This window comes from Anastrepha ludens, chromosome 4 (genome assembly GCF_028408465.1).
Source record: "Anastrepha ludens isolate Willacy chromosome 4, idAnaLude1.1, whole genome shotgun sequence".
Taxonomy (NCBI): domain Eukaryota; kingdom Metazoa; phylum Arthropoda; class Insecta; order Diptera; family Tephritidae; genus Anastrepha; species Anastrepha ludens.
Window position 1 is genome coordinate 125,353,284 of NC_071500.1, and position 26,407 is coordinate 125,379,690.

General features: G+C 35.6%; 2 protein-coding genes across 4 annotated transcripts; one reads left to right on the top strand and one right to left on the bottom strand.

Moving 5' to 3' along the window:
- Positions 1-217: 217 nt before the first annotated feature.
- LOC128861063 (oocyte zinc finger protein XlCOF6-like) lies at positions 218-3,036 on the bottom strand. Its single transcript, XM_054098952.1, has 5 exons — positions 2,786-3,036; positions 2,344-2,728; positions 1,597-2,276; positions 1,367-1,513; positions 218-1,296 (listed from the first exon to the last, which is right to left on the bottom strand). Exons 1-5 carry the CDS (start codon positions 2,930-2,932, stop codon positions 268-270), a joined length of 2,388 nt encoding a protein of 795 aa, XP_053954927.1. The 5' UTR covers positions 2,933-3,036; the 3' UTR covers positions 218-267.
- Positions 3,037-5,140: 2,104 nt separating this feature from the next.
- On the top strand, positions 5,141-26,407 carry LOC128861064 (calcium channel flower). 3 transcript variants are annotated; one of them, XR_008454331.1, is made up of 6 exons: positions 5,141-5,338; positions 5,588-5,711; positions 14,189-14,396; positions 15,661-15,768; positions 16,520-17,170; positions 25,028-25,116. XR_008454331.1 is itself a non-coding variant. In XM_054098953.1 (5 exons), the coding sequence occupies exons 1-5, from the start codon at positions 5,336-5,338 to the stop codon at positions 25,176-25,178; spliced, it is 594 nt and encodes a 197-aa protein (XP_053954928.1). In that variant the 5' UTR covers positions 5,141-5,335; the 3' UTR covers positions 25,179-26,407. The 3 variants fall into 3 exon arrangements, 1 of the variants encoding a protein (XP_053954928.1); XR_008454330.1 differs by lacking the exon at positions 25,028-25,116 and adding an exon at positions 21,174-21,307; XM_054098953.1 differs by lacking the exon at positions 16,520-17,170 and having other exon boundaries at positions 25,028-26,407.

The following is a 26,407-nucleotide window of genomic DNA, read 5'->3' on the forward strand; positions in this document are numbered from 1 at the left end:
CAGCTCTATCCTGAGTTTAATAATGGAACTGGGTCTGGATGAGGTACTGTGATGAATAGGGGGCACAAAAGACCATTAGGTCGAATGAGGTGTATAGGGAATGTTTTTGCAGCTACAACAACAACCATGAGGTCGAAATGCACACCTTCTAAAGAAATCTTATCTAATCTAAATTCAAAAACTGTGGTGCAGCAAAAAAGTATTTCCGAACCTCTCACTTTGATAAATGAACTTTTTTCATTGTGTTTGTTGTATTTTACCACTGACTTATACATAAAACGTTGTCATTTTATTATCACTTGGATTCGCTGGATTCGCATAAGAAATACAAATAAGTCTTGGTGGGGATTTTGAAGCCAACGGTCGGCGTGCAACTTTCAACAAACTCGCAGATGTGGACGGCCTGCTACTATTTGGCATCTGTTGATTGGCTTCCCTTTCTGTGTAATTCTGTATATCCAATATAACGCTATCGTCGTCGTAAATATCACTAACACTTCTTGGTGAAATAAAGTTTGCTCTTCCAATCGCCTCCAAGCCATCTGGGTCCGGATCAGAAGCTACGCTATGAGTTGGCGACACATTTCCATCAGCAAAGGACTTTATTTTGTCACGTTGCAGTTCATGTAAAAAGTTGGTACTCTTATATTGTTTACTGACATTTTCCAACTGTTCCGTGGCGGTTTTATGCAGAGACTTGTGACGTTTGAAATTCGATGCATCGGCAAATGTACGCGGACAGAGTGAACATTTGTAAGGCCTCTCACCCGTATGAGTGCGTAAATGCTTTGTTAATGCAGATTTTAATTTAAACCGCTGTAAGCACTGGTCACACTTAAATTTTAGTTGTGTGACTTTCGAAGATTCTGATTCATCAGGTGGCACGCTTGTTTGTATCAGACTCTGCAAATCGTCACCACTTAAAACGGCGTTCGGACCAGGTGGTGCATTAAGAGTCGGTAATATTTTTACAGATTTTACGATTGTGGTTTTTGGTCTAAGCAGCGATGAAGTAGCCTCTGAACTTTGCACAGAGCTAGAAGACTGGTTTGTGCAAATATCAACAGATTTCCGTTGGTTTTCTTCAGACGCCCTCACATTTTTGTTGTTTTGGTCTTTCAACTGCAATCGTATTGCCTTTTGCGCCTTTTTAATATGCGTTTGTTTGTGTTGTTTACAATGCGAGCTGCTGTTGAATTTAGCGCCGCATGTTTCACATTTAAATGGTAATTGACCGGAATGCAGTCGCATGTGGGTCACCATATTGGAGCGATGCGCAAACGACTTGGGGCAGTGCTGAATATAAATAAAAATGGTTTACTTGCAAGTTTTTCCATCTTAACGTTTTACTCGTTTTCAAACTTACCTCGCACACGTAAGGTTTATCTCCTGTGTGAGTGCGCATATGCAAAGTCAATTCGGTTTTATGTACAAATGCTTTGGCGCAAATGTCACATTTGAAGTTTCGTATGCCGGTATGTTTAGCCATATGGTAAGCCAAATTTGTTGCGTTCTGCAAAATGTATAATAATAAATGAATAAAGTGGGCAAATTTTATACGCTGTGATATTTAACGTCAGGTGTTTAATACAGTACCTTAAAGTTCGCGGTGCAGTGCTGGCATTTGTATGTCCGCGCACCGATATGGACCTGATTGTAATGTCTTAATACTGAGTAGCGTGTTGGGTATAGTTTGTTACATTTCAAACATCGAAATGCATTTCTTTTGTGAGATAAGTCGGTTCCATCTTGCTCCACGTGCTCAACCGCAATAGCTACTGAATTGCTGCCGTAATCTTTCACCTCAGCTCTTCCATTTACATCCGAGGCAATGGATGTTATATGTCCCTCATCATCCACAACAATGTTTATAGTTGCGTCGGATTTCTCACCCGTCAATTCTTTTTCTTGATTCGTTTTATTATTTGTAGTTTTATTTTTTGCCAGTATAGTCATGCCCTTGTGCCCCATACGTGTTTGATGTTGTTTTAATTCAGTTAGCGTTTCAAAGTTAATTGTGCATTCCGTGCATTCGTAAATAGATTCATTATGGCTTCGTAAATGTTTTAAAAATTGCGATTGTTTGGTAAAAACTTCTTTGCAATATTCACAAATTAAACGGATCTCTGAATCGGCGGGTGTTGCATGGGGAGCTTCTGAATTAACAGCTATTATTTCGGCTAAAGAAGCTCCATTTGCGGAACGCAGCTCGGCAATCGGTTTTATTGTGATTAAAGTACCAGTGCTTACCTCTTCCGAATTGCTGCCTTTTGACGCTATACAAAATTGTTGGCGAATTGTGAATTGCAATTATTCAATAAATTTAAAGTGCATATATTTTACCTGTTTCAAATCCTAAAGTATCTTGTTCCCATTCTAGGTCAGGAGTGGGATCACATGGAAATCGTCTTGTTTTTCTTCTCACTCGTTTAGGATATTTACTTAAAGGCTGTGTGGTTTCTGAGGTTTCTATGTCAGTTTGGGCTTTATGGCCCAAAGTCGTTTCGTTATCCAATTCGCTATTTATTTCCGATGAATTTTCAGAGCACTTAAAACCCTCAGATTTGCTGTGTTTGCTTGGTTTTTCTATTGTTTCACTGTACTCCTGCATCCGTTGTTGGAACTTACGCTGCCCGTCCTCCACCATAAGAAGAAAGTTCTCTGTAGATTCAGCATCCAAATGACAAGCCACACATAGCCACATTGGTAACGGAGAATTAGCACTAAACTGTTTAATTAAAAATATAATTTAACTTAAAAAAAGCTCAAAGGTTCAACATTTTACCTTTATGTTTATAAATCCCAAAGTGCGTTCGACTAAACAAATAATATCCCGATTATCATCCTCAGAAAGTTGCATCATATTGCGCTGCATTTCACCGCAGAGGCGGCAAACTTTCTCTTCATTTGATATATTTTCACATGGCTCCATTTTCTAACTAAAATAAAATGTTTGTTTATTCCACACATAAAATAAATAATAAGCTACATGAATTGTTTACACGCTAGGTCTGTTCGATAGTAGGTAATTCGTACCAATTCTCACAACGTTATATTCAAGGCGAATCTATTGAAAGTTATGTTGGTAACTCAGCAGATTTTCTTTTTTTCTTTCGCTGTGTCAATGTGGCTGCCAGCACAGAATAAAACAAGGCGAATTAGTTTTTTGTTTCCTACTTTTCTAACACTTTGCTGTAACAATCTTACGTACAAAACATTGTTGTTGGTCGAGTGCGACCACCTTTAATAAATACGCCTTGGCGGTACCATTCGAGCAACAACAACATTTTTTTAATAATGTAATGAATGGCAAATAAATAAAATTTCTTTGTCGAGTATTCACAACACAACAACAATTTTTCGTCCTTCCGTTCTACTGACATTTCCAAATTAAATCCTCTAAGTAGTTAGTACACAAACTTAAAAATTCTTAATTAGGAAATACAAATTCTAAATATTGTAAATGTAAGATCACAGCATGCAAATTTAAATTTTTCTTTTACGGCCTATTCTTCTCGTTACCAGATAGCTTGTAAGGATATGGTATAAATATTTCCGTATGTAGCTGGAGAAAACAAAAATATGGAGACAAGAATGTGTAGTTCTCAGCCCGTTCCGCCTTAAATTTCGTTAATTTGTACCATGTGGAACGGTACGTGATAAAGTATATTTCAGCAAAGAGGAATATGCAAACTGAGTCATGGCAACAATTTACTAAAACAGGCAAACAAATAAATAAATAAAAATAAAAGCAACGCAAAAGATAAATGTTATATATCAACACACGAGTCAGTAATAAATAAATTTGTATGGGTACTCATTGCGTTAAAGTAAAATTCAAGACTCGACACTATACAAGGCGGGCACATTAAAGGCGGTGGCACTAGCCCAACAATAATGTTTTGTACGTTTGATTGTCAAAGCAAAGTATTGGCAAAGTAGAAAACAAATAATGAATTAGCCTTGTTTGATTCTGGGCTGACAGTCACATGGACTGACGAAAGAAAAAAAATGTGAGCCGTCATGGGACGCCTGGCAGATGTGAAACATCGTGTGTGTACAAGTAATATGCATAAAAGATAATATTATTACAGGAATTAAATATATTGTAGCATAATGGAAAAATGAAGTATTACGAATTTCTTACAGAAAATGGTAACTTTATTTCATAAACATTTATTTAAATGTGATATCAAAATTCGATATTAATATCAAGCCACCTTTTTAAATATTTTCATCTGTGACTTCAGTAATAGTTATATTCGATGTTTCCTCTGCCGGTATTACTGTGACGATTGGTCGATGATAACTAAAGTACTACTACACATAAAATATATATATGTATACCTTAGTATAGCAAGCGGCAAGCGTCCCCACGCCAAGGATTCGGTTTACAAGTGTGCCTATAGATGTTTCACATAAAAAATCAGCTGATTTACCGATACCACCTTTAATAGACTCGCCTTAATAAACGTTGAAACATTCCCAATAGTTACAGCTGTCAATGTGCTAAGGATGGAAGTGATGTGCTTTTTAAGCTTTCCGTAACGCTTTCACACATCAGTTTCATATGTTTTATGGTTTCTATATAAAGCGAATTGAGTACTCACTCTATCGTCTTTGGTGTCTAGTCATGGCTGATAGTGTCAAAAATATACACATTAAGAAATCGATGTGGTTTAGCAATATACAATATATAATTTAGTTTTATTCCTTCTATACCAGCACATGATTGGCGGTTTCATCTTCTTCCCTACAGAACCTGCAAGTTCTAGTGGAGTATATTCCCAGGTTAGTAAGTTGATGATTCAATCTGTAATGGATGTAGGCCTTCAGCCTTCGATTCCGTGTAAAACTTTACGTAAGGATCTTAGATTACGTATTCATAAAATACATCATCACACGAGAACAGCGGTAGTAAAACTGTGTTCGCTATTAGGATTATTTCAGTAGAAATACTTAATCACTTCAACAACAACATACCGCAACCAACGTTTTTTCGTTGCGGTAGTTATTTGAATGAGTCGAAATCGATTTCAACCACATATAATATTATATTTTGATCATATGGTAACTTTATGAATTTCTGACATTTCATTTTATTCTCGTTATTTTTTTGTATGTCATTTCTACTCGGCCTTTCTATTCTGATGTGTCAAGAAATTCGTTGATTTTGTGAATGTTGGCAGAAAGGAACGCAAAGGTTTTTGTTCATCGTTTGTGAAAAGATTTATTGTATTCGTATGCAATAACGATAAGTGTATTTAAACTAAATTGTGCATGTTTAATTGCAAGATATCCTAGATAGTCCAACGAAGAACAAAAACAAAACAAAATGGTAATTGAACACATATAGAATGTGGGTGTGAAAACTGCGAACGGGGTAAAGATCGCCATCGACTGCATCAACGGAGTCAGAGTGAATGGTCTATTTGGAAAAGTCGATTTGATACTAAGATTTCTTGGTTACACACCATTTGTTCGCAATATTCGCCTCGCGTTTTATATTGAATATATCTGCCTTGATGTGATAACGTAGTTATATTTACTTTTAATTTCATAACACGTAATCGTATTGAACATGCAGTCCTTTGCGGAAAAAATCACAGGTTTACTGGCGCGGCCGAATCAACCTAATCAAATAGATGGCACAGATGCTCCATGGTACATGAAATATGGAGGACGATTGCTGGGTATCGTTGGTGCGTTCTGTAAGTACATAATGTAGCTGCGATGTTGATAATGAATTGATTGAGACCGGAGAAATAATAATTTCAAGAAAAAAAATCCTTTCCAAGCGTTAAGGGGGGCGTCTTTGAATATTGCATCTGCTACACATATCGTTTTTCCCTATCAAACACTGTCAGAATGCGTAGTGTACTAATCGATTTTCCGACAACTCTTAACTAGCAACTCACACCGCTGTAAATAAATTTTCGCCGTTATCTGTACACAATGCTAAGCCTACATACGTACATGCATATCTTCACATGTATAAATGTGAGATTCACAACGAACAACAAAACTGTTTGCGCATTCAGTGCTTATGTTGCTGCCTCAGCCACCCACTAAACATGTATGTATGTATATATCCCGCACATGTATACAATTATACTCTAGCTGACATTGATAGAAGAAGCACACATTTTCATATGGAGATATATGGAACATATGATCCTGTCTATCTTGTAGACTCTTCTGAATAATTTTGCAACAATAAGAATAAGTATACAATTGATATTTTAACGTTTTATTATAACATGCAGATATATTAGCCCTTAACATGCTTAGCGGGGTACATAAATAAGTAGGTATAAGAATCGTAAAAAAAGAAGTACACGATTAAATGTGCTTATCAAATTAATACTGCCTTATCATTTGTGCTTTATGTCTTATTTATACGGTCATAATTTGGCAGACCAAATATCTTCTTTGAAAATAATGACTCACTTTAAAAAAAAGTTAATTGTCAAAAGAAGACAATTAAAAAATTTCCGACCTAAAACTTATTTATAAAAAAAGTAAATCATTATAAATTATAAAGATATTAGTGTCAAATGGAAATGAAGTAATTTTTCAGGTTTCTTTTTAGCTCCAAGACTAGGAAAATCATTGGTATTGTAGTTATTTGTAGAGGTACAGGTAGCACCCCGAAAACTCGGTTTTTGTTTCAGAATATATCATAATTCTTATTCTAGGAAGTTTCGGCGGCATAAAAGCGTGCTTTCGTAAGTTTTATCGGTTATCTGCATATTTTTGAGTGTCTTCAGTGTAAAAGAATTGGTTTTTATTTACATACCGTTCACAGGTCAGTCGAGCCTTTGTTATCGGAATTTATATGCGCCAAACGGCATATGATTGCCGCAGCTTCCCCCAGATATGTATATTAGGCCGGGTCGATTTGTGGGGAGGCAAAAAAATCGCCCATTGCTCTGTGAAAATCATATTCTAGGGATCAAAATAAGAAACTTTGCCGAAGGAACCATACCTCTAAAACGAATTCTGATGTCCCCCAATTTGGGTATACTTATAGTACACACGTATAGGATTAGAAGAATATAAGAAAATGCTTAATGGAGGCATATTCATTGAGTTTAGGGCAGCTCATTCAACAATTACAACTTTTATCACAATTTTTTTTTAATATTTTTATCTATAGAATGCGACGGCGACCGCCGTACCAGAATAGTTTGTACGTAACTAGCATTCGGTAACTTCCGGGTTCGAAACTCACACTCGGCTTGATAGTTTCTTAACCCTTAAAATGATTGAAAAAAAATAAGTTAGTTATGCAAAATAAAATAATTAGAAATACTTGTTAATTAATTTGTGTGAGAACAGGTCATGAGTTCAATACCTGGCGAGGTATATACAAAATATTAAAAAAACAATTATTGTTGTAGCAGCATAAACATTCCCCATACATACATTTTTTTTTTTTTTATTTTTTTGCTTATTGCTTTATTGCCATCAATTATGCGGGCATTGATTCGGGCAGTAGCGTGAAATATTGTCATAAACTTTTGGGAAGTATGGGTCATCTTATATTAGGCCCGTGAAGAAAGCTGTTTCAATGACAAGGTTGTTTGTCGGGGTCAATTCTGTATCCGCTTCATCTCGTAAAATATACAAAACTTGATTGTGTTGGTTTAACCTGAGCTTCGCGCGTCAGCTGGTGCTCTTCGTCTGCAATAGGTGGCGATTGGTCTCTAATTACGGAATTTATTGATGATCACTGCGATGGTCTCGCAATGAATGTCGTCCAAGGCGTGTCGATATTTTTCGGGTCCAGTAGATATTTTCGAAAAGATGGCTTCTAATACGTCTTGGACAGGCTCGACTTCTAGCAGATATCGGTTAGGGTAGTTGCCGGTGTAACACCCCAGTAGGTTTTATCTTCTTTTATACACGGAGTATTGTTCTGAAGACATCAGAAGATATCCAGTGGCAATCTTATGTCTGTGGCTTCATCCACTGAGTTTTACTAGTCACCATGAGTTGAAATAAATTGGCGTGAATTTAGTTGTTGTTGTAACATAGGCTGCCGTGGCAGATGTTAATATCAAACACACATCAGCCCAGGAGACTAATAAAACTCCCCCTGGCGACCAGGGAAGCTTCGAGATATACATCGAGATAGGGAAGCCACCTTGTTGTACCCCTTGTTTAATTATTCTATGTTTAGATAACTTCCATACATATTTGAAGAATGCTACTCAATTGATAGTCCTTAGATAGATATAAATGCTGGTCGTTCCTGTAATATAGAAGCGATTGATGAGAGAACGGTAGCCTAAACCTCGTTACTACACTTATCCCTTCGTTGGGCAGCCGGGGCTGGCCAGACTGGCTTTTTTGACTTTGGACGTGAGTTCAACATATTTCTATTGTAGCTAACGACTTGAGCTTCCAGTAGCTTCCTCAAATTTATTTTTCTATCGATTTATGGATATAACCTTTTAAGAAGGATCCTCGAACAAGAGCGAAAAAAGACCAGACTCGGATGCTCAACCGAAGGTTTTAAACAAGGTGTCAAACGGAGGGTTAAAAACTAAGCGCTGGCTAGCAGCCAGCCTTAGGTTTATGATTATTTAAACTAACGTAGCTATATATGTACTTACATACTCATGTTTATTGAGATTAGGTTAAAATTAAGGGAGAAGGAACGATGGGGGAGGGCAGGAATTTTTGAGGTGAATGTTTGGGGTTAACTGATATGGATTGTGTGAGCTTACTGGGCTATATATTCAATTTAGCTCGTGAAATGAATTTATAAAATTACAAAATAAGTAAAGGGTTTTCCAATAACAGGTGTTATTTTGAGAAGCCCGTTATTTCGGTAGATGTCACTTTTGAAGCTTACATTTTTTGGTGTTTGACAAATAGAAACTACGCCATTAATAAAAATGGAACGATACACGCTTAAACAACGCATTGAAATGATTAAAATTCACTACAAAAATGGTGAAAATTTGGCAGAGACGGTTCGTAAAACTCGAACATTTTTGGTTCAGCGTGAAGCACCTTGTCGGACCGCAATTCAGAATTTGGTGCAAAAGTTCGAGCTGTTGGGACAAGTTAGTGATGTGAAGAATAACACCCGTGCACGTCGCTCAAGAACAGCCGAAAATATTGCTGTTGTAGCCGAAAGTGTTGAAGAAACCCCAGGTTTGTCCATTCCTCGTCGTTCTTTGGAATTAGGCATTCCACAAACGTCATTACACTGTATTTTGCATAAAGATTTGGGTCTTAAGCGAAATTGTTGGATCTGAGGCTCATAAAATTCAAGAGTTATTGTTGAAAAGCCTCTCTATCCTCAACGTGTGACTGTTTGGTGCGGTTTATGGTCCGGCGGAGTCATTGGACCTTACTTTTTCGAAAATGAAGCTGTAGCAACAGTTACGGTGAATGGATTGCGCTATCGAGAGATGATTAACGATTTTTTATGGCCTGAATTGGATGGTATTGATCTGGACAACGTTTATTTTCAACAGGACGGCTCTACGTGCCACACAAGCAACGACCATTGATTTTTTACGGGATTAACATCTTTACTATTGGGAAACCCCTTACTATTGATATCTTGATGCAGTTGTGATATTTTATCATGCACAAAGTTTTGGATTATGTATGAACAAAAACTATAACTTTTATTAAAAGTTAGTTATTATTTTCTTATATTTGATCAATTTACCAAATTCTTTTCGAAATAAGGGTCCGTTCCAAGTTTCATACCCATAATTTAGTTATCGAAACCTGCCGCCACACAAGCAATCTTGGTGCGCAGTCTCTGATATCATAGGTAGCTACATTAAACCGCCAAAGTTGTTTGTGGTTTTCTTTATATTTATGCACAACTAATATCTGTACTTGAAATTACTTGAGAAGTATCAATTGAGGCATCTTATTGGCAACCTTTTAAATCCCACCAGACATTCTGTAGCAGCAAAGTCTATCTATGTAGTTCATGCGACGTGTTTTGAATGAAATGAAATTTCCTGAAACGTTTAAATTTACACATAAATAAATATGTATACTCGTATTTACAAGCATATATGTATATATGTGCATGTGATAGAGAAATATTGTGCATTCTAAATGTGTTTAATGCCTCATAATGCAATATGTGGAATTCGCTTGCACTCCTTTGAAATGCACAGCTTACCACCAAATGTATGTCGCTATGTACAACTTTTGTTCAGATGTATGTGCATATGTGCGTACTTTATTTAACATAAACACAGTAATCGCATTTGTTGGCGTTTTTACGCCTTATCAAAAGCTTCCATTATTTTTGTGCTGATTTTTATTAACTTAAACACACACTGGAATAGCAAAAAATTATTGTGATAAAATATGTATAATATTTACGTAGTTAGTTTTTATTATAAAAGTATGTTAGCAAAATAATTTCTTAATTACCAATCTTTTAATCCCCACACCACCGGTTAACTGATAAAGATTTGTATAAGGTATTAAAATAAACTCTCGAAAGCGAAGAAGTTATCAGTTCATATTTGTAAAAATGTTCATTCCTAAATACATACATACACACATATGTACATGTGTATATACTAGTAAGTGATCGATATTAATAATTAATTGTGAATTGATTCGTTACGTTACAGATTTACTGCTATTTTTGTCCGTCGCATTTGTGTGTATGTGTGTATGAGTCATTGAGCTTATTTTTTATTCCCACACCATTCTACTAATCTGGCGTTCAACTACTACTATAAGGCTTCTGGATAACCAAAGCTCACGCATATACTTTTTTTTTAATCTGCCTAAAAAATACGCTTCACCGGCGACGTCTGCGTTCACTTAACCACGACAAGGGCCAATGAGCCGGCTTTTGTTTTGGTTTTAGCAGTGAGACTTGTTTTGTTTGTGCATACATACATACATTGTGTAAGGCTTGAACAAATAAAATAGTTGCAATAAAAAGTAGAAAAACGTAGTAGCAGCGATAAAAAAGTACAATATGGAACCGGTTTCTGTGCTCTACTCTGTCGCCGTTTACTTGGATGTTTCGTATTGTACAATAATTTGTATGTTTTTCTGACAAGCTCGCGTCAATGTTTGTTTTCATAGATGTGAGTTTGTATTTCGATAAACGGGTGCTGGCCGTTTGTAGAGCATGTGCGCCTAATACGATAGCAAATCAAATGCAACTTCTTCTTCATCGTCGTTAAATCAAGTTAGTTGTTTCATGCACCGTTTATTTAGCGGTATTTTAGCTTTCCTCGCTTAAATTGCCAACTTAGGTAATAACCAGTAAAATGGTATGGCTAACGGCGTGGTAGTCTTACTTACTGTATGAATCATTTAATTATTTTCAATGAAATGTAAACTGATTTTAAGACGCATTTTATCAGTTGAAAACCCTTAAATATATGATGCATATAAATTGGCTGCCCTATCGGTGCTACGCTTTAAATTGAAAGCAGAATATACAATAAAACATATTTAATAAGTACATATACATACATATGTACATGTATATGTGCATGTATATTACAGCCTGTATACAAAGTTGTTATTTTAAAGGGCTCATAGAAAATACAGTGTATTGGCACGTTTCGAAAAGTTCACACCGCTGGAAGTGAATGGGGCGATCAGTAAGTTTTCCCCACTTGCGTGGACTTCTACATATTGAACCATCATCTGAATTGAATTGAACTGTATTGAGTTATTTCACCTGCTTCTTGTCCAAAAAGAGTATGTAGACAGGGCGCTACAGACCAGAGCTTATTATACCTGATTAGCAACAGTCTTAGAAATCAACATAAAATCTATAAAAAAGTTTTTTTTTTATTTTTTTTATTTAAAAAAACAATTTTATCATAATTTTTTTATTTTTATTCTTTTGTATTATTTAAACATTTTTTTTTGTTTTTTTATTTTAAAATATATTTCAATTTTTTTATTTAAAAATATTTAAAAAAAATTTTGTATATGTTTTTTATTTTTTATTTATTTTTTTCCCCCCATATTTATTACTTATTTCTTTCTTAATGTACATATTATTATTTTTATATTATTTGTTATTTGTATTTTATATTTATTTTTTAAATTTGTTTTTTATTTATTAACTTTTTTTTTTTTTAACTTTTTTTTTTGTGGTTTTATTTTTATTTCACTTTTTATTCTTTTTTGCATAAGCCTAGTTAGGGCTTATATCCATTGAAATGAATCAAGTTTGTTTTATACAATGCACGAATTCTGAATCACGAAAACCGTCGGGCAAGAGATTGTGACAAAAAGGAAAAAAAAATCAACACATATATATGTAATCCTGTTCTTAGAATAATCACTTCCAGGAAGGCGTTGCCTTCCGATTGAGACTATAGGCGTATTTGATTCGCGACTTCTCTGCTCGCTATGCTTGAGCTCTGCTCACTTGATGAACAATTTGCATGTGAAAGCAACAACAAAGCTATCGACCAAGATTCACCGCTAGCGAGAATGTTTATACCTCATAAAACTGGCATAACTCTCAATTTTCCATGCTATCAGCTCTCTTTTCTTATATTTGGCAAGTCTCAGTGTGTGTTCAGACACGGCAACTCGCGACTATTGATAGAGAGGTGGGCGGTCGAAGGAGAAGGGCACCGAGTTGCTGGGACTCGGGGAACAAGACATGTGTTCCCTTTATTCTCAATGTTGGTTTTGACTGTAGTCTAAAAAAAATTCAAGTAATTAAATTATGCAAATAAAGCAATTAAGTGCTTCCAAACAATGTCAATTATGGAAACTGTTGTTTTTGCAGCATAAACATTCCCCATGCACACGCGGGGAATGCTGCTGCAATGACAGTCCTTGGCCGGATATAAATGCAAGTCGTTTCCAGTTATGTAGAACTGACTGTCGTGGGTTTTTATGCTGTCTTTTCCAATGCTGCCAACGTATAACAGATGGCGAATCGAAAGGGCTTATTTGTGCAAGTTACCTGAAGGATATCTCATTTGACTCACAAAAAATTTACGGCGCCAAAATAAGTTTTGATTTCATTTTATGTTTTTGTTCTGTTTACTGTGGAGACTTTTAGTACCAAATATATATATATATGCATACATATTTACATGTACAAGGTGTGTTCAAAAATTAATAATTTCGCATTTATAGTGTGCCCAATGGCGGGCACTTCAGATAAAAAACACTCATGCCATAGATCTCTTTAATTTTGGGGAATAGCAAAACGTCACCAGAAAGAGAATAGCCTAGGGTCACCAGTTATGATAATTTTAAGTAAATTAGTGTCATCATTGACATCATTCAACAGTTTCTGAGCTCTTAGTTCAAAACTAAGCAGTGTTCAAAGTGTAAGCAGTGTCCAAAGCACCCGAGAATTGCATGGCACAAGCCAACCGTCTAATAATGATTCGATGATTTTCCAAAACAATTTTCTTAATGGCTTCAACATTTTCATCTGTTGGCGCGTTGAGGCGTTCAGAGCCAAATTCGTCGTTGGCGTCTTCTCGGCCAGCTCGGAGGAGCTGGTTTTTTTTTTGGTTTCGTTAATCTATTTGATTTCTGAGAGGATAGGTGATTAGCCTGCCGCTATCAGTCCTAAGTAGTGGGAATGCCCACCTGTCGTTGCTTAGGAACAACGCCTTCCTACTGCTTGGAGTGCCATCTGTGGGTCACATTTTTCTACCAGAAGGATCACACAGATGGTTGAGGACTTCGCTAAAGTGATGTGTCTGCTCTATTACCGCGCCTGCCCGCTTCCTCTTGCTGGCGCCACTGATGCAATGTGTAACTCTGTGTTTTTTCTTTGTTTTTGCTTGTTTAAGCAGCCACAATGCAAATAATGCGCTGACTATTGTGCGGGAATAAGGATGGAAAGGATAAGGTTTTGGGTTTCAGTAATGAGTTTGTAAAGTAGGTAAATTTCTAAAAGTGGGAGGACCGTGCTTTACGTGAGATTCGAACCCACAACCTCTGGGATGGCAGGCTAGTGCACTTACGCTAGACTACCGAGGTCGCGAGGAGCTGGTAATACTTATAAAAAAGTGTGCTAGCCAAAGCAGGCTCTACGTATCTCAATGTGATTAAGACCTATGCTTCCTTTATTTTTTACTGCTTGCAGTTTTGTATATATATGTGTCCACTTACCATGGATATGCCCAATAAACAACACTTCATTTGCTATTAATTAAATTATTACATTTCTTTCTTCTAGTCTGCGTACTTTTTGGACTGTGGAATATCGTGAGCATTATATTTCTCAACGTTTCCTGCCTGATCTCTGGTATCATACAAATGGTGGTTGGTTTTATAGTGATGGGGCTAGAGGCGCCTTGTTGTTTCTTCTGTATAGATTATGTAAACGAAGTGTCTAATAAAGTAGAAGCACGACCACTGTGGAATCGTGCTGCTTTCTATTGTTTGTAAGTAAATCATAAATTATTGTATGTATATTCCGAATAGCAGCGATAAAAGGACGTAGATAAATATGATGGGTGTTATTTATACATACATATGTATGTTTATATATATATTTTGCGAGTAGAGAACAAAACGAATTATTTAGCCTCGATTTTACTTACATATTTTCAAAATAACAACAATAATGACTTTACTTTTCTTTCCAAAATGAAGAAATAGCTTTTCGGTATACAGAATTGGAAGCTTTTCTCGGACTCAACTTAAAAGAACTATACAGCAAATTAATGTTATGCATCGGGTAAATGCTCATTCAATATTTATCAAGAAGTCGAAATTTAATGCTAAATCATATGGAACATTTTGATTAAAATTTGTTGATTTTTTTATATATTTTTTTAATTTTATATAAAATTTGAAAGTTGGATTTATATAGTTTTTGTGGGAGAATGAACTACATTTTATTATTGAAATTATAAAATAAATATAAATACTACGTTTTGTTAAAAAATTAATAATTATTAAAATTAAAGGCGAGGGAAATAAATTGCCAAAACATGTCAATAAGTCGCTGTGCTATAGTTTTTTAACGCAGTGAACACAACGCAAGCAAAATTCACGTTGCTCATACGCCACGGCGCCCTAATTAAGTTTCGTCAAAAATGCAAAATTAATTGACAGTTGGCGGCATGTGAAGGTACCCCGCCAATACTAACCACCTATTCACATGCTCCCCCTTAACCCTCCCTTGGACACCTTTTTTAAAACCTTCGGAGGGCCATCCGCGTCTGGCCTTTTTTGTCCTATTCGAGGATCCTTTTTAAAAGGTTATATCATATCTACAAATTGATAGAAAGTTAAGTTTAAGGAAGCTGCCTGGAAGCTCAAGTCGTTAACTATGATAGAAATTCACGTCCAAAGTCAGACCAGACCCGGGTGTCCAACGGAGGGCTAAGCCTACTCACCTAATACGCCTCTTCCTTTGGATCCAATCCGTCGAAACAGCCCTGTGCCTAGGGTTGGATGAGATAGACGATGACTATCGGTGACTATAACGCACTGGCAGGGCGTAATGAACTTATACAACGATGTCAATCGGTGACTACACGGCACTGGCAGGGTTTGATGAATTGCTACAACAGCAGTTGTTGCTCTAGCGCAAGTATAAATAGCACCCCTTTCTACAAAAGCTAAATCGTTTATTGTTAATTTTTTTCTTACTATAATAAGAATATTACTTTATTCACTAAAACTTCTTTTTATTTTTAGGATTGCTTTACCTCCTATAATTTTGTGCCCGGGATTGAGTAGTATTTTCGCATGCGGTCTTGTGTTTGGCACTGGAGTGATATATGGTCTCATGGGATTAGGCAAAAAGTGAGTACAACAATTTTCAGTTATTGATGTGTGAACGCGTTCAATGTTCGTAGAGATCGTCTATGTGTTCAATCAGCAGTTGAGCCTTTGCTGATGCGAGCCACAAGTTGTAAAAAGCTTTAAATACGCAACTGTGTATTTGAAAACCCAGCTATTCTAAACCAAGAGCTTTTAAGCCTTCAAATTCAGAACTTGCAAGGCTTTGAACAGTATTTGGGCTACATTTTTTTAATTGGCTGAATATATGTACCTCAAAAACCGGTAAAATATAATTTGAAGTGTAGTGTGATTTATTTTGCTACTTTTTTTTTTGCTTTAGGAAGCAGAAACAATTTTAGCAAGCAAAAGCTTGTTACGATTTACGATTTACGCTCAACTTATTGAGAAAAGCTAGCAAAACTGTATGTGTTAAACCAAGGCTAACAGAAAATAGTAGCAAAAATATGAATACGCAAACGCATAGACTTACTGACTAAGCCTATGTCCAAAAATTGATGTCCTATGTATTATAATATCCATAAAAAGTGTTTCTTTTTTTTTGTAAGAAAATTTAAACGCTAATCGACTAATTACATGTGTTTCTGTTTCTCTTTGTTCTCTCTTCCTCTGTTTTTTTTTTTTGTCGTGTTATTGTCCTTTGTTTATTCGTCTGACCCGTTTCGTTACTCGAAAACGCCTTACTCTATTTATTTTTTAATATTACTCGATTCGTCTTTTGTATGTATAAATCACTTTGATGACTGCGCCTTAGAGCATCGCGCGAGGATATGGCTGCAGCCGCAACATCTCCCACACAAATGCCACCCGATGGTGGCCAAATGCAAATGGGCACCGACCAACATATCACACTAATGGAAGATCCAGATGTCTGGCGTCCTACATAAACGATTCACTCCAATAAACACTTTATAAATGCTCATTAATGCACGCTGCAAAGCATTGCAACTCAGTCTCCAAAGTATTTAGTTTAGTTTGCCAATATTCGGGGTGTTTCCATTGAAACATGCAACGGAGAGAAACTTAAAATTGAATTGAAAATTGAATAGTCACTTGCCCCACCAGACGATAGAGAGCACGTTAAACAAATGGTAGTGTAGAGTAGTGAACAAATACAAATGTAAAACAACAACAACAACTTAAACTGCAAACTAGCGTCTAAAAAAGGTGTTTTTGAAAATTAAAAGATCAAAAAACACAAATGTATGTATGTACATTCATAGTTAATGAGAAACCAAAAATACCTTAAATACGTTACTCAGTTGAGAACAACATTCCATTTATGATAATTGTTATATGAACATATTTACAAAGTTAAGGAAGATCGTTTTAAAGAATATTGCTGTTATTGCCACATTTGCGCCTACCAAACGATCTCCCAATACAGCAACAAATGATTATATAGGTGAGCATGTTGTATATACAAGTAAATAGAATACAATATTGATGAAAATAAAAAAATGCAAAAAGTATAAAATAAACACTGTAGAGCAAAAAATCTAGATCGTTACTTAGCGAAACGTTTTAAGAATTTTGGGTGTTGTTCGAAAAATATGGTAATATCATAATATTGTAAATTAATCTTAAAAGCACTATTTAACAAAAAAACCAAAAAAACAAAAAAAAACGCATACATCTTTATATATATATTTCTTATGTTCGTGTGTTTGTCACTGAACTCCTCCTAAACGACTGAACCGATTTTGATGAAATTTTTTGTGTGTGTTCAATGGGATTCGAGAATGGTTTAGATTCACAATAGGGTCTCGAGATATAATCCAAAACGTGGACCCGGGTAACCCTAGGATGTGTTTGTACAATATGGGTAGCAAATGGAAGCTGTTGATGATTTCTATAGTATAGAGTAGTTTTCATACCGTTCCGTGACTAGGGTCTCGAGATATAGTCCAAAACGTGGACCCGGGTAACCCTAGGATGTGTTTGTACAATATGGGTAGCAAATGGAAGCTGCTGATGATTTTATAGTATAGAGTATTTTTAATGCCCCTCCGGAACTAGGGTCTCGAGATATAGACCAAAACGTGGACCTGGATAACCCTAGGATGTGTTTGAACCACATGAGTATCCATTTCGGCAAAAATGTAAAGCACATATGGATTTCATTGTGAAATTATATGTATTTGGGGAGGTGCGTTGCCATATGTACTCCATCGAATGGCAGAAAAGGGGGGTGCAGCCGTTCCTGAGTTATGATATTTTATGTGAGTAATGGTTTCCTCTCATACGAAATGCCTGTATGGGAAAAACAATAACAAATACACATCCGCTTATGAGCGTTTCTGTTGTACCGTTGTGGTTTTAAGTGTATTATGTTAATATTAATTTTGGGCGAAAATATAATAAAAACTGGAGCATTCAAGGAACTGGAAAAACATTTTTAACTTTATTTATTTTAGCATAATTTATTTAGCGTAAAAAATTGAAATGGAAATTAAAGAATCAAAGTTTAATTACAAGTTTTTATCGGCTCTTTCACCTTACCTGTATATAGGTGACCACCACAATGAAATTTTAAAAAAGTACAGAAAAGGCTATTGCGACATCTTTAGAAAGTATGTTGAATGAAAAAATCAACTAATTCAACTGTTTAAACATTTTACGAGTTCTATAAAGAAAACTTAATATGAAAAATTTCTTGCGATATAAAAAAAACATTTTATGTATGGTGGTGCGAAGCCCACTGGGTGATGCTAGTATGTACATAAATAAGCTATATGAATACAGTCAAACCTAGATAAGAACAAAACCTGAAAGGGACGGAATATAAAATTCGCATTTGAAGTTTTTCATTTTACCTCTTTTTCGTGGTCGACTCGCGCATCGAAATTCTAATAGTATTCATTATTTTTTTCTGCTCAAGTTTTCTGGCAAAAATTGGCATAATTGTAAATTGTAAAATTGTCAAATGGCACACAAAGAAAGAGCGAAACACCACAAAGTACGAGAATGCTTTTTGGGCCATCATCAAGTAGCGATTACAGCAGAGGGTGAACTTTAGCTTCGTCCACAATGCTCTTACAGTCTGTACGGTTGATAGAAATAGGCTTTCAACTTCTAACTCGATAACTTGGTCAAGCCAGATTAACTTCTCGGGTTAGTTAGAGAGTTTTTTTGTTTTTAAAAAAGATTTTTGAGGGCGACTGTCCTCCATGCGCACATTGTGTCCTAAGCATCGAAGCCTTTGGAATTTAATGTGTTTAACGACATCTTTTCCCCAGCATAAGTTCAGCAACTTATGGTTGAAGCGCCTGGTGTCAAATACACTTCGGAGCATTTTTCGCTCGAACGCTCTTAAGCTTCTTTCGTCTTTGCTTGTCATTGTCCAGTTCTCGCCGGCCCACGAGTAAAAGTGTTAATTTTGTCCAATACAACGTAAATATAATATAATCTTTTGGTGATGAATCTATAACTTCAGCCACGGCTGCAGCCCAAGTCGTTTTGGGTTTTTTTCGTTTTAGATTGGGTTGGTGTGTGGCGATCGCCCCTCAGTAGGCAATGGCAAACCTCAGCGCGTATTTCTGCCATGAAAAAAGCTCCTCATATAAAACCAGTTGCGACATAAAACTGTAGGTCCCTCCATTTGTTGCAAAATATCAAGATGCACAACACAAATAGGAGGAGGAGCTCGACTAAATACCCATTAAAGAAGCGTGTAAGCGCCAATTGTGTATATATAAACTTTTAATTTGCTTTGACAGCACCGAAGAGCTGCTGGTTTGACACTGATTTGACACTTTCTCAGAATTTGCCAGCTAACATTCTTCAACCAAAATCTGGCGATTTCTGACAAAGAGAGAAACTCATTTACTCTCAAATTTGTCCTTTCGTTTGCCAGTGGATCGATCATGGGAACGCTTTCTGGATAAATTCTGGCAAGTTAGGGTACTTAGAGCACAAAGCTAATAATTACTATTAGAATTAGAGTCTTGCGTAGATCATGGTTCTACTACTAAAGCGGTCGCTCGATCCTCTACTACGGCTTTCCAGCTTGTGATTTGTGCAATTCTCACAAGTCATCAATCCAGCGTTAACTTGGCCTTCCTCGTTCTCTGCGTCCTATCGGTAGCCTAGGGAACGCTATGCTGACAGCACAGGAAACCATTTTGTTGTTGTTATAGCAGCAAAAACATTCCCTATACATGTACGGGGAGTGCTGCTGGAGTGACAGTCCTTGGCCGGATATATAGTAAATCCGGGTCGCTCCGGTAGCTTAGAACCGACTGTCGGGCTACCAGTCGCAAGGTACCATAAATTTTTCTGCGTGCCTTTCTTTCAAATCTCAGTATTTGGACAGTGTCTGCTGCCTTCAGTATCCATACCTGCTGCTGTATGTTATTATGGGCCTCACTAGCGCCTTATAAATTTTCATATTTTGAACTCTTGTTAGGTTTAGGCTTATGTAGTTACGAAATTTAGAAACATCATAAAGGGGAGCTAATAAATCCTTACCTCTAGAGGTAGGCAGAAGTCTCAGTTATGAACACCGAGAATCTCTCAGTCAAAGTTGAAATATATACTGTTAGATAGATTCTTTATGAGGTTTGCACTTCGACCCATAGTCTTTTGTGCCCATGGTTCTTTTTCATTAAGAGCTTTTCATGCGATAGCAAAATGTCTACACCCGATAATTTCTCTCACTTGTAGAATTATCGTGCGTATGTAAGTAGTTCTTGTTTATATAGGTTTGACTGTAAAGGGTCTGTTTTGTAATTTAGCTTTTCCGCCAAGTTTGTAATAAAGGAAATTCAGCCAAAATGAGTTGAGTTCCTTTTGAACTCACTCTTAATTAATTTTGAAATTTTCACACAAAAAACCAAAAACAACAATTGTATGCAGAAAGCACACTAAAGAACAAACAGCATAAAGCGAGGCGGTATTCGTAAATTTAAAAAATTCAAGGCTTAAAAGAAAATATTTGCAGCCACATGCAAATTTGAATACAAATCGTCATTCAAGTTCAGCTACTCGAGCGTTGTTTCTTTTGCGCTAAAAAAAGTTGTTTTTCAATTGATTTTTGATTTTCCGAGCTAATTAGTGCTAAAACCGGTGTCCTAGCTACTGAATTTTTATGTTTATTAAAAAAAAAAAAACTTATATAGGTGTCTTTGCGGAACCGATTTTATTTTGGTATGTACATATGTGTGAATAACGACTAAGGAAATTTGTAATCAATCAATTAGAAAACAAAAAAAGCAAAATTCGATAATTTATGGGGTTTATGTTCGTATTTTAAAAGTGTTAGTTATGAAAATATATTCAATTTAATGTTTTATCAATATTTGGTACACGGCTTTTAATTGTACTTTCGATTAAAAGTCCTAAAAATTTGTTTCTTAATTTTACAGTTATATAAATATCTATACTCATTAAATTAATTAAACGTTTAGGTTTGAAACTCAAAAAACAAAAAAATATAGCATACTTTGAAAAATAAATATGAAAATGTACATATGTATATGAACTATGGTATTATCCTTGTCCGAGGCAAAGCATTAAGATTTACGCTACCGCTCGAATAATGCCATGCAGCTCCCATAGATCGTACTTCATAGGGAAAAGAAAAAATTGGCCTATCGCAATTGTGCGTACCGAATGAAAAGAGATGTTAAATATACTGCCAAATTTACATAACACAAAACACGTCAATACAAAAACTTTTCAAATCATCATCATGAAGTTGACAGCGCGAAAGCAACACCGGGGTCGGTCACCCTTATTGTCAAGCTAAAAGGCAATTATTGAATATTTTTCTTGTACAACAATAAGTAGATTTTCCCCTTTTTTCTCACAATACATTTTTATAGCTGCTTAAGCAATTTACTGTGATCTTCTATTGATATAGTGGATTTAATATATTTTCTTTGTTTCTTTATTCTCCTTAGTTGGCTTTCTTAGCATTGTTAGTGATGTTTAGATGTATTGATACATTTTTTTAATTTATTAAAACCATAAATATGTATGTATAAGTATGTATGTAGATTGTTAATTTTCCTTACTCCCTCAACAAGTATTTTTTACTTTATTTCCCATCTTCATTGGCCTACTTAGTAAGCTCAAAAAGCACTGCAACCAAGCTGAGAAAATCAGTAAGGGCGAGAAAGTATGGGCGTAAATGAGTAAGCGCGAGAAAATGTGGAAGTAAAGGAGTAAATAGACATTTTTTGCTATGTGTTTAGTATACAGTTAAATGAATTCAATGACTTTAAAAATCCCGCATAATATAAAATCAAATAACTTGGATAAGTTTTATGGTGATATCTATTAATGGCATGATTCAATTATTAAAGGTTTGCCCACTAGTGACATTCGATTTTTGACACTCCCTTACAAAAGGTTGTATTTATGAAGGTGAATAAAGGGGAACAAATTAAATCCTTTTTGGTAAAAATGGTAGCAAAAAAGTATTTTTTTTACTTAAATGGAAGCAAACAACGAACGGTTTAAAAAATAAATTTTAATTAATATTTGAATTTAAATAATGGTACAAGTAGAAGTTATTAGCGGAAGTTACTGATATTAAAACAAGAAATTATTTCACTTAAGCCAAGATTTTATTTTGTGAATTAATTTTGAAATTTAAAACCGATCACGAGGTTGCAAAGTTTCGCCAATATGAAACTATTTCGTTAAAAATAAATAAATAATTGGCGCCTACAATTCTGATAGGTGCTTAGCCGAGATCCTCCTCCTATTTGTGACATGCGTCTTGTTCCACAGATGGAGGGGCCTACAGTTTTAGGCTGAATCCGAAAGGCGGATGGTTTTTGTAAGGAGCTTTTTCATGCTGGTACTGTACTTCGCTAATCCTCCTCTGTACACTTCATCCATCCATTGGAAACAAGTTCCGTCAATACCAACTTTCTTATAATGAGGTCTGCAATGTTATCGATTGCGTCGGCACTATCCCATTATTCTCCCTGTCGTAACTCTTTGGGAAATGCTCTTTTAAAAACATGAATTCCTTCTAAATCACCACATCATAAGAAATAAAGCTTTTTAAATTCTCCTTTTATCGATCTCGGATTACCTCAATTACTCTATCATGTCCTGACTTAAGCGGTATGTATTCCATGTCATACTACCATAATCCTGGACATACCGATAAAAATTCTTTAGCGGGTTGTTGCTCGTAAGCAGATCATTTTGAAAATGAAATGTTTTTTCTACAAATTTTACTTTTCCTCCACTTTTACTAAACATTTCTAAAGCTAGCAACCCAGTGTATTGCTAAGGGAGCTGATTTGTCAAGAGGGAACGAGAAAGCTGCTTACTGAGCAAACCTTTTATTATTGAATCATTTATTAACGGCATTCAAATTTCAAATTACCGCCAAACATTCAAAATACCGCCAGACGTTCAAAATACGAAAAAAGAGTTAAACATTTTCATTTTTCTATAAAAAGGAGACTATAAAAATATAAAAATGAAAAGCGCTTGAAAAGTGCAGTTTTTTGTTCTTACTTACTTTCTTGCTTTTTTTTAATGAAGTAGAAATTTTTTGTAACGGGTGTTTTTTTAGACATGTAAAACCATTGGCGGCCGCCATAGCCGAATGGATTGGTGCGTGATTACCATTCGGAATTCACGGAGAGAACGTTGGTTCGATTCATTTTTCTAATAGCCGTCGCCACTCGGCAGGCAATGACAAACCTCCGAGTGTATTTCTGCCATGAAAAAGCTCCTCATAAAAATATCTGCCGTTCGGAGTCGGCTTGAAACTGTAGGTCCCTCCATTTGTGGAACAACATCAAGACGCACACCACAAATAGGAGGAGGAGCGTGGCCAAACACCCAAAAAGGGTGTATACATATATATAACCATTGTGAAACTAGCTCTAAATAAATTCAACCTGTTTGACTTTTCTGGTTGTTTGGCCCAGCTCCATCTCTTATTTGTAGAGTGCGCATGCAATATTTTTCCACAAATGGGGGGACCTACAGTTTTATGCTGCCTCCAAACGGCAGTTGATTTTCTGATGGGGAGCTTTTTCATGGCAGAAGTACTCTTGAAGGTTTGCCAGTGTCTGGTGAGGGACGACCACTATATTAACAGAGAAACTGTTTTCTATCATTTGGCGTTGCATACCGGGAGATTCGAACCCGTGCATTTCCGAATGGTAGTCTCGCACCAAATCATTCGGCTACAGCGGCCGTTCAGTATATACTATATATATACATATATATATATAATTGGCGCGTACACCCTTTTCGGGTGTTTGGCCGAGCTCCTCCTATTTTCCGCTCTGGCTAAAAAATTGCTAAAATATATTTCCAATATCAGTCTCTCAAAATAATTTTTTTATGGGGCTATTCCTGTCACTGGTCTATGCTTAGAAGCCCATTATGTCGCTTAGACCACGAAATTGGTCCGATGTTACTTAGCCCACGAAATTGGTCCGTTGGCAGGGTATGTTTTAAGTAGAAAAAATATGCTCCAAATTATTTGCTTAAAAAATTTTAAGCTAATAGAGCCAAAATATTGACTATTACATTCAGTCGTTTTTTTTTCCTTTTTTTTCATTTGAAAATCACTACTACGCTTCTAAAAAAACACCCTTTAATAGTTTGCATAATACTCGAAATATAGGGTGACCAGATAGATAGAAATTTATTATTCCATAAACTGCATGCATTGATGCTTAGGCGAACATGTGGGAAATATTTTCGCTGTAATAACGGCAATTTCGCTAGTTGCCGCAGCAGGAATAGTGAATAAATCGGCTTCATGCGATTTTTCGACTTTTTTGACCAAAATACGGTTCTCCGTATTTACAACTGAGACGTGATTTCGATAAAATGGTTTTAATAATTTCTACTTATTCGTCAAGCGTTAAACAATACATGAATATTTTGGCAGTTAGTTGTCATCGGTAACTTTGACAGCTGCTGAAACGTAACCATTTAAAAAGGCTATCACTGCTATCTGGTCGCCTTTTATAAATAAAGAAATCTATTTATTTTTATTTCTTTGCTCGCAATGAATTTATTATGTAAATAATATTAAAAATTGTTATTGTAATGTATCTATTTTTTCAACTATCAGGTAGTTATGCAGACATTTCAAGTGCGGTAAATGTATTCAATGTTGTTTTAATCTTTTCATAAGTTCTTCTCCACAACTGAGTGCATGTTTATGTTGAAATCCATTTTTCTTGAGCAAATTTTTACTTATTTTTTATTTCCTTTCATTTTATTTTAGTTTGTACTAAAAATATTTAATTGTATTTTCTTTCGCCATTAGGGCTTCCGTTGAAGAAATGCGTCAAGCTGCTGTTCAATCTGGCCTAGCGGGCACACCCACAGGCACCACAACGAGTGACCGCGCCAGCATCGTGAACAATGCTCAACCATTCTCCTTCACCGGCGCCGTGGGCACAGACAGTAATGTGTGATACTATAAACTTGACTGTAAAATTACAAAACAAAAAACACAAACCTTTGGAAGCGTTGTACAGAGAAGCAGTTGGCAAATGCAAGAAACACCAGGTTGGGCAACACGATCACAGCTCTCGTTCTCAGCGTACATTGTTTGTATTATGACACAGTGCCTCCAATTTGTTAAGTAACTACGATGTGAAGGGTTGAAATAGGAAATTGTAGTTAACAATTTGAGTTACATAAATGACTTAGCCAACTCCGATGGATAGCGCAGCGCCTACATTGGTTCCAATAATTTCGTTGTTAACTGATAGCTTGCTAAATATAATATGTACTGTTATCATGTATGTAATACTTATTTCAAGTTAAGATAAAGAGGAGGGTAAATTTTTCTTTGCAGCTACTTTTCTAAATATAATTACTTAATATTCGATTCTTTCTTATTCGCCTTTTTGTCTAGGCATTTTAAATGTAAGTCGTTCACTAACGAAATTTATTACATACATACTCAAACACACACACACATACACTAACACAAGACAGTGCATATTTTCCTTGTTTTCGTAAAATAAAACTTGTCTTAATTCCTAAAATGAATATTTGTGGCATTCCATGTGTAAGTGACATTCTTGTAAAAGTAAGGATTGATGGAAAAAAAATTGTCAAATCATAAGCATAGATTTCTTAGTGTGTTTTGAAAACTCTTTAAATTGTCAGTCAGTTTACGATATGTCTTATAAATTAAAAAAAAAAACTTAATAAAAATACTAATAAGAAATTAATGTCACTTTCATTGGCAATGGTAAATAACTAATGCAACTAAGCCCTACTTCTGTTTTATGTATATGTATGCTATATATGTATACCAGTTCACCTACATACATACATACATACATACATAGCGTTCTCATCATGGTAACTGTATTACTCATACTTTATATGCTACTCCCATAATATTTTAGGCGCCACAATGATAAACAAAAAATGTTTCTAAAATTAACCCGCATATTTCAATTCATTCGTTTACTAAAAAGCAAAGTACAGTTATACGCATAAGTAAATGTTGAGCAAACTAAGTAAATATCTGCTGTAGACAAATTTTTATTGCAGAGTCAGCGCATCTATGAATTGTATTAACTTAAAATTAGTCATATATAGTTAAATAAATGTAAAATTTTATGAGAAAAAAATATGTAAAAGAAAATATAAAAACCGAAATAAAGGAAAACTTCAGATATCCCTA

Coding starts and splice junctions, on each gene's coding strand:
- LOC128861063 (XM_054098952.1), bottom strand. CDS start 2,932: ATGGAGCCATGTGAAAATATATCAAATGAAGAGAAAGTTTGCCGCCTC. Junction 2,729..2,785: donor TGGGATTTATAAACATAAAG/GTAAAATGTTGA, acceptor TTAATTAAACAG/TTTAGTGCTAATTCTCCGTT. Junction 1,514..1,596: donor ACTGCACCGCGAACTTTAAG/GTACTGTATTAA, acceptor TACATTTTGCAG/AACGCAACAAATTTGGCTTA.
- LOC128861064 (XM_054098953.1), top strand. Junction 5,712..14,188: donor GGGTATCGTTGGTGCGTTCT/GTAAGTACATAA, acceptor TCTTTCTTCTAG/TCTGCGTACTTTTTGGACTG. Junction 14,397..15,660: donor CGTGCTGCTTTCTATTGTTT/GTAAGTAAATCA, acceptor TTTTATTTTTAG/GATTGCTTTACCTCCTATAA.